Source organism: Sinocyclocheilus grahami, unplaced genomic scaffold (assembly GCF_001515645.1).
Source record: "Sinocyclocheilus grahami isolate Dianchi unplaced genomic scaffold, SAMN03320097.WGS_v1.1 scaffold57.1, whole genome shotgun sequence".
NCBI classification, from domain to species: domain Eukaryota; kingdom Metazoa; phylum Chordata; class Actinopteri; order Cypriniformes; family Cyprinidae; genus Sinocyclocheilus; species Sinocyclocheilus grahami.
Genome location: NW_015505236.1, coordinates 773,131 through 790,872, shown reverse-complemented (window position 1 = coordinate 790,872; position 17,742 = coordinate 773,131). Strand labels below are relative to the sequence as shown.

Here is a 17,742-nt window from a genome sequence, read left to right as displayed (position 1 = left end):
TTATGTTCGGTTGACTGCATTTTAGTTTGATGATGAATGGCTGAAATGTCAGGCAACGCTAGAACTAATGTTGTTTGTATGTGCGTGAGGCGCCTGTGCGATCAGATGGATTAAATCAAATAAAGATATAAAGAAAAGAAATTAAATGCATTAAGAGTGTCACAAAAACGAGCATAACCTATACTTGTTGCACAGTGTTTTTCCCCCCTTTTGTTAATCTTTTAATTATATTATAGCCTATTATATATTTTGTGTGATCCTATTGATTTGATTCCTTTTATAAACTTAATTTCTGTTTTTCTCCTTTCACAGAAGCGCTGCAGGTGCATGATGCGACGATTGAATCCTCACGGTCTTGTTTATGCTGCTATTCGTGCATATAAAGCTAAAGCCCTGTACAAAACAACAACAAAAAAAGACATTCTAATCTTACTGATTAACGATCGACTAATGAGCTTCGTTTGACGGTCAGGAATATAAAAATGAACAAAATGCTGTCAATCTACAATTCTCCACCGTATTTACTATGCTGTGCGCAACTTCAGGTAACTCAAAAACTTCCGTACACGAGCTGAGACCAGACGTGAGATTTGATCGTAGCCACCGCTCACGTCCATATTGATCAATTCCAAGTTTTGCGTTGAAACGACCGTACGCTCAATTTTCTGTCGTACGTTCGTTTCGTAAATGAGGCCCAATATACCTGTACATACAAAACTGTCTTATTGTAATATACCTGCACATACAATTGTCAATTTATATATTTTTATTTCTTATTTACTTGTTCTATTTTATATATTTTTTATTCTTCTTTTATTATCTGTGTTTTTGTACTGTCGCTGTCATTCTGTTGCACTGCGGAAGCTTCTGTCATGAAAACAAATTCCTCGTATGTGAAAACATACTTCTGATATCACATTGGGACACAGGCATGCTCTTTTGTTTGCCGTCAAATGGTTACCCACTGCCGTGTGTATCCTGTCGCAAAATGCGGTGAAAGGTCCTACACGACGGTAATAGTGTGATTAAGGTGTGTACAAAGCAATTTGCCTTGAAAATAGAAAATGCACAACGAAACAAATGTAAAACGAATGGGCAGAAACAGGAGTCAATGTGTGTGACAGAACTGTAAGAAACCGGTTGAATGAAATGACTTCAAATGAGATTTAAATATAGAAAAGCCAAACGAAAACCAGCATTAACACCTAAACAGAAGAAAACAAGGTTACAGTGGGCTAAAGAGAAGCAGTCATGGAGTGTGGATGGTTGGATGAAAGTGATATTCAGTGATGAATCCCGAATCTGCATTGGACAAGGAGATGATGCTGGAACTTTTGTCTGATGCCATTCTAATGAAACGTATAAAGATGACTGCCTGAAGAAAACAACCAAATTTCCCAAATCATTTATGATATGGGGTTGCATGTCAGGTAAAGGACCAGGGGAAATGGCAATCCTTATTTCAACAGTCAATGCACAAGTGTACATTGAAATTTTGGACACTTTTCTCATTCCATCAATAGAAAAGAAGTTAGGTGATGTCATATTTCAGGATGATAATGCATCTTGCCACAGAGAAAAGAGTGTTAAAGCTTTTCTTCAGGAAAGGCATATAACCTCAATGACATCTCAGTCCGATTGAAAATTTATGGTGGAAATTAAAAAAACTGGTCCATTGGGCCCCACACAGAACTAATGTTCACCTCGCAAAGCTGATCTGTCAACCGCTATTCGACAAAGTTGGAACCAGCTTGAAGAAGTCGTGGCCTAATGGTTAGAGAGTCGGAAAAAATGGCTGCCCACTGCTCTGGGTGTGTGTTCACTGCTGTGTGTGTGTGCACTTAGGATGGGATAAATGCAGAGCACTAATTCCAAGTATGGATCACCATACTTGGCCATATGTCACGTCACTTTCACTTTTCAAGAAGAATATTGTTTTTCATTAGTGAAGTCCATGCCCCAAAGAATTCAGGCCATCATAAAAGCAAGAGGAGCAACAAAGTACTAACTGTGTGTTTTGGTAGATTATTCCATAATTTTTTCCTCAACATTGAATGAGTCCATATTTTTTTTCTTCTACTTGATATGGAAAATACATTTTCATTAATTAAAAGTTTAATATCTTTTTTTTTTTTTAGGTATGTTTCACATAACCAGAATGTTGAATTATTAAACAAAAATAGTTTTGTGTGATACCTGTGATTCGTTTATTTGTTATGAAGTTGAAAATTTGGGTAATGATTGAAATAAGTGTGGTGATTCCATAATTTTTGCCAGGGGTTGTACCATAGACTGTAAAAAAAGATAAAATATAATTATTATAATAGTTGAAAAATGTGTTAACACTTAGATGTCTATGTGCCAACCTGCTACGATATACTTATTTTCCACAGTAAATAAATAAATGTTCATCAAATATTTTAAATGCTACAATATAATAACAGAATAATCAGTTTTAGAAAATATTTGAAAACTTACTTTAAAAGCATAGCATTATTTCTTACTCTTCTTTTCACTCATCTTTTTCTCTTCAGACTTCCAGAAGTAACTCGCTTAGAGCTAAGCTACAACCCCATGACCTACCTTGGAGAGGAGTCTGTATCTATGCCCAAACTCACTCACCTCTTTCTGGATCATAACTCCCTGCAGGATTTTTCAAACGCAGCTATCCTGCTTTCTCCTCGTCTCACTCATCTGGACCTAAGCCATAACCAGCTGCGCATCCTGCAGCCAATGGCCCCCGGCTCTCCCAAACTGACTCGCCTCAATCTGGCAGGCAACCCCATCTACTGCAGCTGCTACATGCGGCCTCTGCGTGAGTGGGCGATGAGGGAGCGTGTTCGCTTGGGTGGTACGTGTGGAGGTCCTGCACATCTGTCCGGTGAGAATCTGGAGGCGGTACAACCCGCTGATTTGCGCTGTCAGAGCCAGGAGGCCATGCTGAAGGCCGAGCTGGAGGAGCTGAGCAGACTGCCCACACTCCCCACAACCCCACCTCCAGATAAAGTCAAATGCCCAGCCAACTGTCAGTGTCAGGTGAGTGAAGACTTACTGGGGTAGATGCAAAAATAGAGTGACACTCCATTTCCCCCACTTAATTTATTTTACATTGACTTGACTGCAAAACATTATAAATGAGGAGCAATTTTATTTTATAAATTATTTTATAGTTTATTATGATTGTTATCATTAATATGAGATAAAATAATTTTCATTTGCATTCTCATAAGGCATGTCATGTGGTGCAGCTCCCCTAAAACCTAATAATTTGAGATATTTGAAAAAAATAAATAAACAAACAAACATTCTACCATGGAAAATGTGTTTATAACCTTTTTTTTAATTAAATAATGATTAATAATGATTAAAAGTTATTACTTTCTATTTTTCACCACAGGACATTTTTCAAAATAGTATTTAAAAATTCATAAACATTAACACTGTGTGCACATTTCTATTATACTGGCATATTTTTAAAAAATCTGTATTTTATTTATTTTTTTTAACAAAAAAGTTCTTTATCTTGAACTCTATTCAGGGTTATAATCAGTAACTAAAACTAAAACCATTTTAATTTCTTAAAATAAAATATGATTTTATTTCAGCCATTAGCCATTTCTCATTTTAAAAGTTGAAATACTAAAATAACTACATAGAAAAAGAAAACAAAAACTAATAAAAACGACAAAGGTAAAACAAGAAAATATTTAAATAAATTCTAATGCAAAAAATGTAACCGTATAAAGTAATTAAAAAAAAACACTATTGTCATTGACCCACATACATTTTACAGGTTGAGAACCACCACTCATCTTGTGAAAACAAAGGCCTCACCAAGATCCCCCGTGGATTTTCACTGGACACACGCTTGTTGGACTTGCGGGGCAACCATTTCCACTACGTCCCTGCAAGCAGTTTCCCAGGCACTGCGGAAGTGGTTTCCCTTCACATGCAGCGCTGCAAGATCCACGAGGTAGAAGATGGGGCTTTCAATGGAATGAAGAGTCTGGTCTACCTCTACCTCTCAGAAAATGACCTCACTTCTTTGAGTCCCGAGGCATTCAAGGGGTTGCCCCATCTCACTTACCTCCATCTGGAGAAGAATCGTTTCACTCAGTTCCCCAAAGGAGCATTCAGGCTGTTGCCTGGTCTGCTGGCTCTGCACATGGAGAATAATGCTGTCGCTAAACTAGAAGCAGGGATCCTGACAGGCGCTGAGAAACTGAGGGGCCTCTATCTCACTTCCAACGCCATCACAGCGGTTGCTTCCAGGGCCTTTGATCCTGCACTGGAATTGGATACTCTTCATCTAGGCACAAACAAACTCAAAGAAGTTCCAAGTGAGGCCCTTTCTAAAGCCAGCAGCCTAGCAGAGCTTAATCTCTCCCGTAACCCTATTCGCTGGATCGGACCAGAGGTTTTTCAGCCAGTTGCTGCCACACTTAAACATCTTTACCTTAATCATATGGGTTTAGAAAAGGTAAGGATAAAGCTTTTTCTAATGCTACAAGAGGAATGCCAAACTACGTTTAAATCTCTCTTCTCTCTTACCTTTTGAAGGTCTCTAAAGATTCACTAGCAGGACTGGGGTCTGGTCTGAGGAGTCTGTTTCTTGAAGGAAACCAACTTGAGGAGCTGCCAGACTTGGGGCCACTCACAGGACTCGAGGTCATAAACTTGGCAGAGAATCCACTGGTCTGCGATTGTCCACTGTTGCCTCTTCGCAAGTGAGTTTGAGTTTCTTCTTAAAATGAACACCACCATTCAAAAGTGTGGGCTCAGTAAAACTGGTAACACTTTACAATAAGGTTCCAGTCATCAACATTAGTAAAAATTAACTAACAATACTAAAGGCTTTAGACGTATTTTTCATTCTTAGTTAAAGGGTTAGTTCACCCAAAAATAAAAATTAGCCCATAAATTACTCCGCCCCGGAACTGCTTCCAGTGTACAACAGTGAGCGCAAGCTAGATTAAAGTGATTATTACGTTTTGAATATGGATATTTTTCTGACAAAAACGCATCGATTCGCTACAGAAGGCCTTTGTTTACCCCCCGGAGCCGTGTGAGACACTTTCTTTTTTTTTTTAATGGTTGGGCGCATTTTAATGAAGTGCTTTTGGACTGATGCATGCAACACCTGCTGAGTGCCATGAAACAGCTTGAAATATCAAAGACAATTTTTTTATATAACGCCGACTGGATTCGTCTGAAAGAAGAGCGTCATATACACCTAGGAGGACTTGAGGGTGAGTAATTTATGGGCTAATTTTCATTTTTGGGTGAACTAACCCTTTAATAGTTAATAGTTAAACTAATGGGATCTATTTGTAAAGCGTTACTGTAAAATTTTAAAAATAAAATAAATTAATAATTTTATTCAGCAAGGATGCATTAAATTGATCAAAAATTACATTTATTGCATTCCAGGAGATTTCAATTTCAAATAAATTTGGTTCTTTTGAACTTTCTGTTCATCCTAAAAAAAGTGTATCATGATTTCCACAAAACAATAAAGCAGAAATATTTTTAAAATATAAAAAATTATGAATTAGGCTTTGCCTTCACAGAAAGAAAATCACTCTCTCTCTCTCTCTCACACACACACACACACACACACACACATATATATATATATAAGTTGTTTTAAATTGTAATATTTCACAATATAAATGTTACTAGATTTTTGATATAAATGCAGCCTTAGTAAACCTAACAGATTCTTTAAGAATATCAAAAAAATCTTTTCAACAGTAGTGTATAAAAACATGTTTTTTCATATGCAATTTTGCCAGTCTTGTGATTTAGATTCTTCAATATGCTTTTGTCTTGACTTTTCGTTATTGATTTGTTCAAATACATTCATCTTACTGATGTCTGAAGTATGAATGGCCAATTTTTGCAGCAAGTTTTAATGAATGGGAGGGAGTTTTGTTTTGCAAGTTACAGTAGGTGCGTCCTAATTCGCATACTAATGCACTATTCTATGCTGTTTTGTAGTATAAATAGCGTGAGTAGTGTGTTCACACTGAAAATTCAAAAATAAAAGTGCATTTTGAATTCCTGGAGGATGATGCACTTAATGAAGCGTGGAATATTAGACACTTCATGCACTCAACTGTTGCAGCTTTAAATTACATAGCGCAGGGCGAGTGGATGTCAGACTCCAATGTTGAATGACAAAATAACTTTATTTAATTCATACACTGCACTGTTGAGTGCATAAGTACATAGTGTATAAGTGCTTGCCTTTCATAGTACGACACTTTATCTTAAAAGATTGAGAAAATTGATTCCGTTATGAGTTTTAGCTGTTAAAAAAAAAGTTACTACTGGTTTGGTTGAAAGGAGTTTGTTATGGTCTTACAGATTATTCATCATAGAGTGGCTTGAACTGACCTCCATCATTGCATTGTGGATACTTGTTCTTTTTGACCCTTGTATTGTTCCTTCTGCCACTAGGTGGATCGAGCTGGTGAATCTGAAGGTCAGAGCCACCTGTGGCCACCCACCAGAACTCAGAGGTCAAAGGGTCAAAGACGTCCATGTTTTTAAGAGCTGCCCAGGGGGGAAGCATCCTCTTATTCAGCACCCAAAACCAACCAAGGCCTCAAAGACTGAATCTGCTCTTATCAGTCCTCCAAAAGTCATCAAGATAGTCAAAGCCAAAGGCAAACCAAGCAAACGTGCAAAGCCTAATACAATGCAGAAAAGTACCACGAAGAAAAGGAAGTCAGTGTGATTCTGCTGTATTTACATCACAGTAACTGATGTAGATAAATATAACCTGAAGCCCATTTTAAACGGTTTTCATTATTGAGGGTGCTTGTTTTATATATGACTGTTTAGAGTGTTCAATTAACCTGCTTGATTGTCAAAGGAATGTACTATGCTAGTTCAGTGGTCAGTAAAAAATTATTCACTTCTGGTAATATACCTTGAAATCACCAAGAATTTGAAGATTGTTTAGGCTTAATTCTGTTGCAAGTCAGAAAGTGCCTTAACACAAATGAAGTCATTTTAATAGAAGATTGCAAGATTTCAGTTATGTGAAAAAATTAGAACTGTATAAAAATAAAGTAATAATATAACAGCTTGGTTGAGTTAAATAACTACCAGTGTTATTTCAGAACAAAAAATAATGGTTAATAAACAGACTACCTGTGTTTAATACTAAAATCCACTAAATAGACAATCTGGTTCACACATTTGCATATATATATATATCTATATATATATATTAGCAGAGTAGGGTTAAACGGAGTCCTCCAGTTTGAAGGTTGTGAAGGGTTCTGGGTTGTCCCGTTCTTTGGTTTGTGCACTGGATAATAAGGGGGTTTCCATTTCCTCCACTTTTACTGCAATAACTGTAGAGAGACAGGCAAATCATGTAAGAACTAAGTATATACATATATATTTTTGAATATACATTTTTTTGAATGAAGAGATTGCTACATACTTTCTTCCTCAGGTTCAGTCTTTATTTGTAAGGTAAGTGGAGTGACAGAAGGGTTTGATGCCTCTTGTGATTGATTCTTCTCTGGATTCTCAGTGGGCTGTGCGGGCTGGGTTTTAGATGTGCATTTACTCATGTTTTTCTTTATAAATCTGCGCTCTAAAGTGAAAAATACAGAATCATAAGAGAATGAAAGGATGCTACTGACAACACAATATAAAACTAGTTAAGAGAAATTTGATGAATGTAACCATCATGTGCTTTAAATATTTAAATCGTTTAAGAGTCAACAATTCATCGAAATAACCAAAAATTAAACTTACTCCTTTTTCCCATAAAAGGTTTTGCCTTTTTGCCTATGTGTGAGTGTTCCTGTCCCTGAGGTGGTTCTACACAAGAGAGCAAAATACAACATGTAACAACCAAATTTTGGACCGCATATATGAATACTATGAAAACTGCAATTATTTTACCTGGGCCGATGGGTGGCTGCAGCTGGTAGCCAGTGATTTCACACCAACCCACAGGATAAATTTCAGGAGACTGACCGTCTACCCACTGATCAAACTCAGGCTCCCAGCCATCAAAGTGAAGAAGGAGAAGCCGGCCTACGCAGCGCCTAACAGTGGCCACACACACCAACCGCGGCTCCATGAGGTCCACTGCCTCTAGCTTCATACCTGAGGTAAAGCCATGACCTACATCATCCTGGGAAAGACATATGAGGGAGGGACCACCAGATGAGCTTAAAACATAAACTCACATACGCATTAACATATTGTATATGGCTCAACTATCAAAATAAAAGCTTTACGGTGTTGAAAAGTCTTCGTGGAGCAGCTACAGTTCCTGTTTCTTCTAAATATTTCGTCCATATGAATGTGGCATGATCATAACCTGATGAGAAAGGAGGCAATTTCAACAATTTTTCAACAATTTCTTTTACTTAAATCTTGATTTTAGAAGTTGAAGACATTACCAGGAGGTAGGGTAAGAGGTATGTTGTTGTTCTCACAGTATCCAACAGGTAAAATGGCATGCGAGTTGGCATGATAACAAAACCAGTCAGAGCCATCACCGATCTCGACACCGTCGATGCCTACCATGATGTATCCATCTAGCAACACCTGAGTGATAAGATAATCCCGGTCAATGCAAATACTTTTAACAATGTACTGAAATTATTCGCTTCAAGTAATAAATAGTGGCTGTATCGTACCTTACGGACTGATGCGACGCAGATGTTCCCAAGGTTCAGAGGATCAATTGCTTCAAGTTTCATGCCTTCCTCAAAAAACTTATCTCCCATGTAAACTGTCCTCAACTGTTTGCATAGAGTAAGGAATTATACATAGTAAATGATTACATGGTGTAAGATTTTTAAACTCACAAAAAGAAAAAAAATTAATTATGACTATTTTAGTTTAACATATTAGTGAAATGGTATATGCGCTAACCTTCTTGAACTGATCTGGCACACTGTTTTGAAGGACTTTGCGAAATGCTGGATGGCTACTCATGTTGACACTCGTATCTATGTGAGAAATAAGCATATTTTCTACAAATAACAAGAAACAAATGACAAAAAAGTATGAAAAAAAACAAGGTAATTTTTTTAATGTGAGCCATGAAAATAATAATCATTATTAACACTTTATTTTTAAGGTGTCCTTGTTACAAGTTACATGTACTTATTATAATAACAATAAATTATACATAATTACATGCAAGTAACACTAAGCCAAACCCTAATCCTAACCATATAGTAAATACATGTAGTTAATTAATATTACTCAGTACTTAAATGTATAATTACACTTTAACAAGTACACCTTAAAATAAAGTGTAACCTAATAATCTTTACAAAAATAAATAATACAAATTTCCTTTTTTCTACGGAGCCCTGCACATGACATAAAATTAAGGCGGCGACAAATTAAGAATGATTTACCCAAGATTAACTAATTTGTGGTGGCAACGTTTTATTAATTCACTCGTTTCAGTTACACCCTTCCCACAACTGGCTATCATTTCACTAAAACAAGTCAACAAATATGTTGGCAAATATGTCATGGAAACAAATTCTTCTTATAAAACCCTATCTTTATTGGACAATTATGAATGATATTAAAGGGGTCCTATTATGCTCTTTTACAAAGTCTTGATGTTGTTTTGGGGGTGTAACTAGAACATGCTCTCATACTAGGTTGTTCGAAAAACACATTATTTTTCACATATTTTACATTATTACAACACCTCTCTCCCCAGTCTGGCATGAACAGCTCGAATAGTTTCTGGAATCAAATGAAGGCCCGCCTTCTGAAATACGAAATGTGCTGTGATTGGTTAGCTGGGCCAGTGTGTGTTGTGATTGGCAGCACTCGGCGCCTGGTCGGGAAATGTCATGCCCCTTACCATAGCTCATCTACCATAGCTTCGGTGTAAATATTGCTCAAAATCAAATCAATTTGAGCACGATTTAAACCCGGCTGATTGTAACCACTCTAAGTTCGTCTGCTTTGGGAAAGCTAGCGTGTCTCCGACATACTGTAGTGATAACACTCGTTGCCTTCTCTAGTGCAGCTCAACCAGGTCTCGTCCCATTCGTCGGTATTTGTGATATCACAAATCCCGGAAAATATGCACTGTAGTCCAAACGAGTCATTCGTTGTAGTTTTTGAAAAGTGATTTCTGTTAAATAAAATATCTCCTTTTGAAGTGGACTTTGAGCTTTGTAACTTTACAGATCTTTTTTATGCTCAAACAGCAACATTACAGACTAACTAAAGCTGAAAAAGTGAAAAAGCATAATAGGACCCCTTTAAGAAAATCCAAATGTGTGTCATGTGTGGGGATCAGTATTTTTCAGCTTGCTCATGTCAAATTTTCTGCATGTTTGTAATAACATTTTGTATATCTGTCTGTATCTCTCAGTTTCTTCTCACCTGTTTCTTTGATTGAGTGACCCACTCTTTCAGACCAGCCTACAGGGTGTAATAGAGGACTCTGCATGTGACACCAGAAATCTGAGAGCACTTCACCCGAGGGTCCCAGGCCCCCATCCTCATACAGCAGTCTGAGTCGGCCTCCTACAACAGTATCCACCACTGCCAAACGAGTACGGCTCACCTGCGAGCGATCGACCACCTCCACCCGAACCGCCTGCCTGAATGGACACCTCAAACAGTCTGCCATCTAAAACACAGACAGATGGGAAACAGAGGTTAACAGTTATGCAGAAAGGAAAGAAAAACAGATGGCATCAATGGAATAGTAATTTGCCAGTGCTGTCACCTTGACATGAAAGTCAACAGGAAGAGTGTGCGCTCCAACCAGTCTCTCCATAAGGTAGGATTTCCAGTCTTTAATATGCTGGTGGACCTCTATAGGAAAAGAAATCATCAAGATTTAGCATTTTTATAGAATTTATACCCGGTGACCTATGGTGTAAACACTCACCTTGAGGGGGCACTAGGAGCTTGCTGTTCACTGCACACCAGCCTATAGGATGAACATCAGCTGTGCCTAAATTACACCACAGGTCATGGCTGTCATCATCCTCAAAACCCTCATAACGCAGAAGAGCCATATAGCCTGAGAGAAACACAACAAATCGAATTAACACACAATATCACGTAATGGTACCCGTAATTAAATTGAACTGCACACTAAAAATGTACAGTGTTTTATTAAAATAACATTTATTACAACCTAACAAACTACTCTGTGAATGTGTAGCTTTAAAAACCATGTTGTCATATAAACATACAGTCAGTGTAACCACTTTATTTTTGTTTTTGTGTGCACTGTGCAGACAGGCTAGTTTGATCATTTGTTTAATTAGTTTTGGTTCTTTATTGTCTTTGTATATTAATTTGTTGTTACAAGTCTGTTTAACTCATTCGATACAGACAGCAAACTCAATTTAGGGAAATTATAATGACTTGATAAAATATAAAACACACTTATGTTCTAAGTTTGAGGTCAGTAAGTTTCTTTAAATAAAGTATTACTTTTATTAAGCAAGACCACATTAAACTGATTGGGGAAAAAAGACAGTAAAGACATTTATAATCCCATTCGATTTGAAATATTTTTTTGAACTTTCTATTCACCAAAGACTCGGGGAAAAATACGGTTTCCACAAAAATATTAAGCGGCACAACTGTTTACAATAAATTTTTCTTGCGCACCAAATCAGCAAGACTGAAGTAGAAACTTTCTGAAAATTCAGCTTTGCCTTCACAGGAATAAATTACACTTTAAAATATAATAAAATAGAAAACTGTTATTTTAAATTGCAATGATATTTCATAATGTGACTGCTTTTACTGTATTTTCATTTATCAAATAAATGAAGTCTTGGTAAGCATAAAAGACTTTTCAAAACACACACACAAATATTAACATAATTATTTCAAATATATTTATATTTTATTACAAATATGAATAATATGGAGTTATATACCTGCCAGCTGTACAACAGTGGCGATCCAGTACACCTTACTTGGCAAGGCTGTGTGAGTGTTGAGAACCTCCACTTTTAACCTCACATAGATGTCGTCCCATTGAGCGCAGAGTGGTACCTGTCATATGGGGAGTAATGGATTGACCATCATAATGCAATAGCAACAATAATGTGAAGGACATTTACACATTGTTGTAAACATTGTTATAACATTCACCACATTTATTTTTCACAGGAACATTTTTGCAAGAACCACAGTGGATAGAAAACACTCACATGTCTGAAGCAGGATACTGGGGCAGCGAGGAGGCCACTTTTCTCAAGGTAATTACCCCAGTCAAATCCAGCCAAAGTAGCTTGGACATAGACAGTACCATATCAACATTTAGATATTTATATAGCTCACTGTAGTGAAACTTAAGAGTAATCTGTGTGTTTTCTTACCATCTTGTCCAAATGCTCTGCTCTCCTGATGTTGCTCATTCACTTTTGAGTGTGAAGCCTCAGTCTGTGATTTCAGAGACAGTTTGTGTGATGACTTCCTAGTGGGTGGCCTTCCCTGAGTACATAGACACACAAAAATTTAGTCACTGTTCGAATAAATGTGGGTATAAATACTTTGCCAGACATTCCCACCTGCAGTCGTGCAATAATTGAGGATTTCTTTGAGTTGGATGAGTATGAACGTGAGCATGATACACTACAGAAGCGCTTGGACCTGGAGAAGAAGGTTTCCGTGGTGCCTTTGGTTCCACACATTTCACATGTAACTGCAGAGACATAAAATTGAGTTGGGTTTACAAATATTTGTGCATGTTTATTAATACAAGTGTTCCTGAATTTACCCATTCCATCACTTTCTGCACAGGAAGAAAGTGTCACAGAATTATTAACATCATCATCACTGGAATTCTGCTGATTGTGGTGTTCTCCATCAAATATTCTTTCTTCTCCATCATTCATAAATGTCCATTCCTGTTCATCCTTTTTAGGAAAAGCAAAGTTATTTATTAATGAATCAAAACAATGGTTAAAAAAGTAGTAATAAAATGCTGATATACACACACACACACACACACATACACACACACATACCACCGGTCAAAAGCTTGGAATAATTTTTTGCTCGTCAAGGCTGCATTTGTTTGATTAAAAATACAGTAAAATATTACAAATGTAAAGTAATGGTTTAAAGCAGTTTAAAATATATATATCTTTAAATCAGATTTATTCCTGTGTAGGCAAAGCTGAATTTTCAGCAGCCATTACTTCAGTCTTTCAGTGTTACATGATCTTTTAGAAATCATTCTAATATAATGTTTTGTTGCCCAAGAAACCAATCTTATTATTATCAATGCTGATAGCAGTTGTGCTTAATATTTTTGATATAATTAGTGCTGTCAAATGATTAATCACATCCAAAATAAAAGTTTTTGTTTACATAATACAGTATGTGGGTGTTCTGTGTATATTTATTATGTATATATAAATACAAACACATACAGAATATATTTGGAAAATATTTATATGTATTTACATGTGTATATTTATATAATATATAAATATTTAATATATAAACAATATATTTTTCTTAAATATGTATATGCATGTGTGTGTGTATTTATATATACATAAATATACAAAGTATATTGTGTGAACAAAAACTTTTATTTTGGATGCGATTAATCGCGATTAATTGTTTGACAGCACTAATATTTACATAGGCCTAGATTATAAATGTCATTTTGATCGGTTGAATCTGACGTTGCTGAATAAAAGCATTTGAATTGTTTCTTAAGAAATCTTACTGGCCTCAAACTTTAGCACTTTTCCAATTATTATTATATTTATTTATTTTTGGCAGGTTTGGGCCTCCATACACGCCTCGGGCTTTTTCAAAGAGTGTGCACTGAAAGAAGAAAGAGTCACGATGAAACACTCACTGATGCGAGCTGTTGAGGTTCAGTGGTCGCTCTGCGTCCCCTCTTCGTACAAAAGGAACAGGAGACACCGCTTCCTCCGCAGTTACTGCACGGTGGTCGGATGAAAATCGTCGGGACAGCTCCATCCTTTAGTTTCAGCCCTTTGAATCCCATCGTCTTTGCAGCGGCATAAGATTTCGGATCAAAGCAGTCCTTGCTGAAGTGCTCAGAGCATAGATGGGAGTACGTCTTGGCGACCCATTTCTTTCGGGTCTTCTTGACCTGCTTCTCCCATTTGCGGAACTCCTCGGGGTCTTTGGGAAATCTGAACATTGCGACATTTTGCCCGCTGAACTTCCCACAGCCATAAGCAACACATCGCTTAGGCATTTGTACTTTTTTTATATTGATGTGGGATCAAATAAAGGTCCACAGCGTCTTCAGGAATATAGTTTGCAGCTGGCTCCAAATGTTGTCTGGGAATTACATTCAAGAAGCATTAAAACATTTAAATAACTTAGTTCCACCAGATCACATTAAACCACATTACTTTACGGTTACTAGCAATCATTCAATGGTGCATGCATATAAACAAAGCTTATGAAGAGCATCTAAGAGCTCCCTATAAATGGTAACCACTGAGCAAAACTCCAAGCAAAAATATGCACATTGTTGTGTGTAAAACAGAACTCCACAACAAAACATTTCTCACCAGCTTTAACTCTTAGAAAATACAATGTGGTGTGGTGGTTTGCCTATCGTGAACAGCGCATTATCGCCATCATCCGGACTGGAGAACCAGAACAGTTACATTACAAAATTATTTTATTAACCTGTATCATTTTATACGCTGGTTGTTTGTAATACGATGTGATTTTATAAAACCCTTAGTAACACAGAAAACTATTTATTTCATCTATTATACATTAGCTATTAATTCAACAATATAATAGCCTGGAGGCACGACCTGGTTTCATGGTGTAATGGTTAGCACTCTGGACTCTGAATCCAGCGATCCGAGTTCAAATCTCGGTGGAACCTGACTTTTGTTTTCTGTCAGGTAACTTAAGACAAGTTTAAGCACGTTGTATTTTATAGTGCGTTTCACAATGCTTATACTGTACTTATAATTAAACGAAAAATATCAATAATAAAAAGGGCACTTAACCAAGAATGATATTGCCAGTCTGGAAGCTATAATGCAGAAATCACATAACTGTACCTGTACTCATGGCTCCTTTTTGCAAAGCTGAAATGGGTCAGTAATGTAACCTTACATTATTAACACTACTAACACTTGCTGTAAGTGGAAAGATAAAGATGAATCATTCTGTTAAAGAAGTTAATTTAACAACTGCACGCATGTACAAGTTCTCTAAAGGGCAGGAAATTAATTTACTAGCAGAGTCTTTTGTTTATAAGTGACTATGTTTAATTAAATTGATAAGTTTTATATATGAAGTTGTTTGAACAAATATCATTTTGCCTATCATCCAGTTTTCATAGGTTTTAAATATGTATAGCCTACTCTTTAAACCATTTTGTCCTGGGCCCCATGAATTTTAGCACTGACTCTCAGAATACTGGTGTACAACTCACATTAGATCTTGCAATTTCTTGGCATTTTTGTGTGCAGTATTCATCAGATGGTCAGTGAACGGACAGTGGGTCAGCTGCGGGTGTGTGGATAACCATAACCTTGACAAGTAACCTTAGTGCCTTCAGTAAAGTAAAGACTCTAGCATGGCTAAAAAAGAGAGAGCTTGAGGCTTACATTTTGAAATATGGGTAGATAGATGATAAGTGAAGGATAGATGTTTGGGATTGGGATTGGAAAACAAAGTTTTAATAATGCATTGATTTGAACAAAAATGTATCACAGACTGCCAGCCTATATTGCCATTAAAGGGGTCATAGGATGCTACATGCACTTTTACAAGTTGTTTGAACTGAAATGTGTGTTGGCAGTGTGTGTACACACACAACCACCCTATAATGATAAAAATCCACCCAGTGTTTTTTTTTAAATCTGGTTAAATGTTTTCCCCTTTCTCAAATCGAGCCGATCTCAGATGCCTGTCTGTGTGACGTCACACAGACAGGCCCCTCCCACAATAGTTTGATTGACAGTAGCGTTTCAGCACACACTGGACTGGCGTCTTACCTTAGACCCGCCCTGAGTGAGCTGTCATCAGTCCGCCATTGTTTCACAGCAGGAGCAGATGTAGACAAGAATGACTCCTAAACGATTGAGGTGTTCTGTTGTTGGATGTAATAATGAACATAGCAGTCGTCATTTACTCCCGACATCTGAGCCGCTGAACTCGCAGTGGATTACATTGTTTCTGAAGGGAATGCGGCCCCGATCTACATAAATGTGTCTATGTTGCGCGAATCATTCATGATCCAGCCTCATCTACAGAAGAAGTGTTACAGTATAATGTTTTGTAATGAATCTTTGCAAATCGCCTTTCCTAATAATGTGCTAATTAGCAAGTTTCAGATGAATGCGGATAAAGTAAACAGTCTCTCTGAGAGCAGCTCGGAAGAGAGGGGCAGAGAGCTGAGAGCTGTCAGCAGAGCTCATCAACATTTAAAGGAAAATGCTACAAAAACGGCTTGATCTGAAAAGAGCTGTTTTTGACAGGGTTTTTTACACTACCATTGAGAAATTTTAACCAAACTATGTTACAGACTTTTCATTAAGACCCTAAAGAGTCATATCAACTTGTGGAAAATGGGCATCCTATGACCCCTTTAAAATAGTGCCAGCAGAGGCAATATTTTAATTCCTTTGGGAGTGTGGATAACTGTCCTGCAATAATTGTCATATAGCTTCCAAAATATTGAGTCGTTTAGCCACATTGTTGGGTCTATATTTAAACACTTCTTCCTTTCATCTAATATATATTAATGAAAATTGTAATTACTCTGGACTGCGTAAATTTGCAAAATTTTGCCAAATTAGCACTGCTTACAAAAATGTTAATACATTTTTTCAATAGTAGGCAAACTACTTTTATAAAAAATTAAGCACTGGAGAGCATTTTCACTCCAAATTTCTCTAAAACTCTTTCAATCCTTTGTTAAAGAATGACGTACTGAAAAATACTATGAGGATAAAATCGACTGCTATAGTATCGCTATAGCCAATGAGAAATCGAGGGCTAATCTAGAAAGTTATTTTCTAGTAACTTGACACTAAAATAAATTAGATAATAATAAAAAATGGCAATCTGTGTTAAATATTAATGTAAAACATGGACCTTTATTAATGTAAAACATTAATCTTTATTCAAACAATTTACAATTTAGGTGTCATATAGCTGTCATGCATCAGAAATTTTGAGTAGGCCTAAAACATATAATGATTTAATATTCTGTGTATTGTACTAGTGTAATGAATGGGGGAAAAAAATAGATTGACAGTTATATTTGTAGTAGACAATTGTAATTCATATTCCACCGCATGCAATTCTTGCATATATCAAATAAAATGTAGGCTAATTCTTAAATCACTTCTTAACTGTTTCAGGGCCTGACCAATTTGGTGCCCTAGGAAAGATTTTAGCTAGTGCCCCTTGCATCGCAGCCAATTCCACCACTAAGCATTCACATAGAAACTGCATAGCTTTATGACAAATTACTTATGCAATAAATAAGACGGTTGCACAAAAAATAAATAAATAAATAAACTGACATTAACTCAGCTAGCTATTTAATTAGAAAACTTTATCGTCCTAAGGCAGTTACAATAATCAAGTTAATTTATTTATAAAGCAAATTTAAAAACAGCCACAAGACTGACCAAAGTGCTGTACATTAAAATCAAACCATAAACACATAAAACAGAAAGAATAAAACATATGAATAATAATAACATTTAAATCTTAATT

At 36.5% G+C, this 17,742-nt stretch overlaps 2 protein-coding genes and 1 non-coding gene across 3 annotated transcripts in view; 2 read left to right on the top strand and 1 right to left on the bottom strand.

Annotated features, from left to right (window-relative positions):
• The window catches only part of chadlb (chondroadherin-like b), a 14,304-nt gene extending 7,260 nt beyond the window's left edge, over nucleotides 1-7,044 (top strand). The window contains exons 5-8 of the mRNA XM_016270710.1: nucleotides 2,535-3,036; nucleotides 3,794-4,480; nucleotides 4,561-4,727; nucleotides 6,463-7,044. Coding sequence (XP_016126196.1) covers nucleotides 2,535-3,036; nucleotides 3,794-4,480; nucleotides 4,561-4,727; nucleotides 6,463-6,742 — 1,636 coding nt within the window. The 3' untranslated portion in view covers nucleotides 6,743-7,044. The remainder of the gene's footprint in view (nucleotides 1-2,534; nucleotides 3,037-3,793; nucleotides 4,481-4,560; nucleotides 4,728-6,462) is intronic.
• A 192-nt stretch (nucleotides 7,045-7,236) lies between these two features.
• Nucleotides 7,237-14,627, bottom strand: LOC107584094 (lethal(3)malignant brain tumor-like protein 2). Its single transcript, XM_016270522.1, has 18 exons — nucleotides 14,559-14,627; nucleotides 13,868-14,322; nucleotides 12,770-12,908; nucleotides 12,561-12,694; nucleotides 12,369-12,483; nucleotides 12,201-12,280; nucleotides 11,925-12,042; nucleotides 10,916-11,050; nucleotides 10,751-10,839; nucleotides 10,402-10,651; nucleotides 8,914-8,990; nucleotides 8,676-8,780; nucleotides 8,436-8,583; nucleotides 8,271-8,353; nucleotides 7,930-8,164; nucleotides 7,780-7,845; nucleotides 7,460-7,615; nucleotides 7,237-7,367 (listed from the first exon to the last, which is right to left on the bottom strand). The coding sequence occupies exons 2-18, from the start codon at nucleotides 14,234-14,236 to the stop codon at nucleotides 7,255-7,257; spliced, it is 2,412 nt and encodes an 803-aa protein (XP_016126008.1). The 5' UTR covers nucleotides 14,237-14,322; nucleotides 14,559-14,627; the 3' UTR covers nucleotides 7,237-7,254.
• A 188-nt stretch (nucleotides 14,628-14,815) lies between these two features.
• trnaq-cug (transfer RNA glutamine (anticodon CUG)) lies at nucleotides 14,816-14,887 on the top strand. Its single transcript has one exon. It is a non-coding gene; the product is annotated as a tRNA-Gln (tRNA).
• The last annotated feature ends 2,855 nt before the right edge of the window (nucleotides 14,888-17,742 follow it).